Genomic DNA, 2,219 nt, shown 5'->3' with positions numbered 1-2,219 from the left:
TATTTTTAATTGAATTTTTGTATTAATTTTTTTTAAATAAATTTTTTTTAATAGTAATTAATTTAATTGTATAGAGACTCAACTAAAAAAAATTAGTGCAGAGATTCAAATAAAAAAATATATAAAAACTCAATTAAAAAATATTTAGTGCAAGAATTCAATTAAAAAAATATATATATATAAAGACCTAATTAAAAATTTTACGAAATTATAGACACAGAATAATTAAAAGTAAATTTAAGTAATTAATGATTTTTATTTTTTAGATAATTCAAAGTTAAAAATTTTACTTTTACATTTTCCCAAAGAAATACCTTGATTAATTCCTTCTAAGTATTCCTTTATTATTTGTTAATTTTTTTAACTAGCAGATTATGACAAACACCCAACTAATTGTGGTGTGTGAAGCACCAGTAAGGAAAAATATTAAGAAATCAATATTTTTTATTAATATTAATTAATTTTTAAATTTATATTTTATTTTATATTATTAAAATATAAGATTTAAAATTTAAAATTTTATAGTATTTAAAATTTATTATTTTTTTTAAATATTACGGATAAAAACAAAAAATAATAAATTTTTTTTGTCATATAGCATTATTCTCTTGTAAATTTAGATAAGGAAGAGTATGATAAATTATAGATACACAACAAACTATGCATAAACAAAGCAGGACGAATACTCATAAATATCATAAAATGAAATACATATGTAGTATATGTAGAAGAACAGCAAGTTACATAATTTTCTAGAATCAAGGCCACCCTATATAATCCTTGCTTTGAAACCCTTATAGCTGGTGCTCAAGGTAAATAACTTAACAACAAAAATATATCTTATTAGACTTAGTCCTACTAAAATGTGATCAGAATATTATGATACCAATCCAAATTTCTTAATTTGCTTGTATTTATTAGGGATTGGATAGATTCAAATGCTAGCTAGAGGAGAGGGAATGGATAGAGCTGATGATATATGTATCATTGCATTCATACTTATATCGGAAAAAAAAAAGAAGACTTTCAATATATAGAAGATAAAAGGGATTAATAATAATAAGATTTATTAGTAGTTCCACAAACTGTCTCCTCCGCCGGAATAATTTTCCGGCGAGTCAGGCGACGACGGACTCATTCTGGGTGGAGAAAGCAGCATTCCCTCTGCCATATCGACCAGCAAACTCGGCAAGGAGAAAATTGCTTCTTCGTCCAAAAACTCAACCGGTTCATCTTCACACAAAGGAGCAGCACTATCATTATTAGTGTTATTGTTATCATTATCATCATTATTATTATTATTATTCTTTTCACTATCAATGTTAGGCTGAACTGCATTATTGTTGGTTGGTGATGCAAGTTCAGCCATAATCAGCTGCGCCGCAGCGGTGGCAGCGCTGCGGATGTCAGCTGCGGAACTAGACTTTGGCATTGGATACTTCCCTACCATGGCAGGGAAGTTTAAGGGCGCTTCTGCACCCTTGAGTGCCAGTGCTGCCACGTCATAGGCTGCCGCAGCCATCTCCGGCTTGAGAAAGGTGCCGAGCCATATTCGGGTCGTCTTTCTCGGCTCTCGGATCTCGGATACCCATTTCCCTCCTCGGCACCGGATTCCGCGGTACACTGAATCCTTCTTAGAAGATGAAGTCGAAGAAGAAGAAGCAGAAGCAGCCATTATAATTAAGCTCAAGGAAATGTTGACCTAATTGAATATTTGGCCTTTTGAAATAGATATAGGTTGGTGTTTGTAGGAATATGAATGAAATTTTTGTGGGACTAGTAATAAATAGGGTCAATGCAACTACATTTAATTATATAATATGAGAGTGGTAGGTAGAAAAGGATTGTGGATTTAAGAGGCAGTAACGAACTAAAGAAGATGATTATATATATAATATGAATTCAACTAGGGATATAATAATTTATGTATTGGAAGTGAAACCGTGGGGATGTCGCGGATTAACTGAGTAAAAGAGACTTTAATTTGTTGGTACGTGAAGAATGGTGGCGCTTAGTTGGGTTCCAATGTATAATTGCTATTGAATTGAATGAAATCTTGGAGACCAAACGAATGGAGATAAGAGACTTAGTGAGAAGTAATTGTGGGAGAATGACAATGACAAACTATAACAAAGACTTTCTTAGTACTCTCTTTTTTTATTAATTAGGAAATAAAATGCAAAAATAATTCATGAAATTAAAAATTAAGCACAATATAT

The 2,219-nt window shown here is 30.8% G+C and overlaps 1 protein-coding gene across 1 annotated transcript; it reads right to left on the bottom strand.

Annotated features, from left to right (window-relative positions):
• Positions 1-659: 659 nt before the first annotated feature.
• On the bottom strand, positions 660-1,855 carry LOC112722097 (ethylene-responsive transcription factor ERF027-like). The gene has a single exon (XM_025773075.2). The coding sequence runs from the start codon at positions 1,673-1,675 to the stop codon at positions 1,070-1,072; it is 606 nt and encodes a 201-aa protein (XP_025628860.1). The 5' UTR covers positions 1,676-1,855; the 3' UTR covers positions 660-1,069.
• Positions 1,856-2,219: the final 364 nt, after the last annotated feature.

This window comes from Arachis hypogaea, chromosome 11 (genome assembly GCF_003086295.3).
Source record: "Arachis hypogaea cultivar Tifrunner chromosome 11, arahy.Tifrunner.gnm2.J5K5, whole genome shotgun sequence".
Taxonomy (NCBI): Eukaryota; Viridiplantae; Streptophyta; class Magnoliopsida; order Fabales; family Fabaceae; genus Arachis; species Arachis hypogaea.
The sequence above is the reverse complement of the archived record's forward strand: the minus strand, read 5'-3'. Positions and strand labels throughout refer to the sequence as shown.

What these genes read in the sequence shown, in the direction of transcription:
- LOC112722097 (XM_025773075.2), bottom strand. Translation starts at nt 1,675, where the DNA reads ATGGCTGCTTCTGCTTCTTCTTCTTCGACTTCATCTTCTAAGAAGGAT.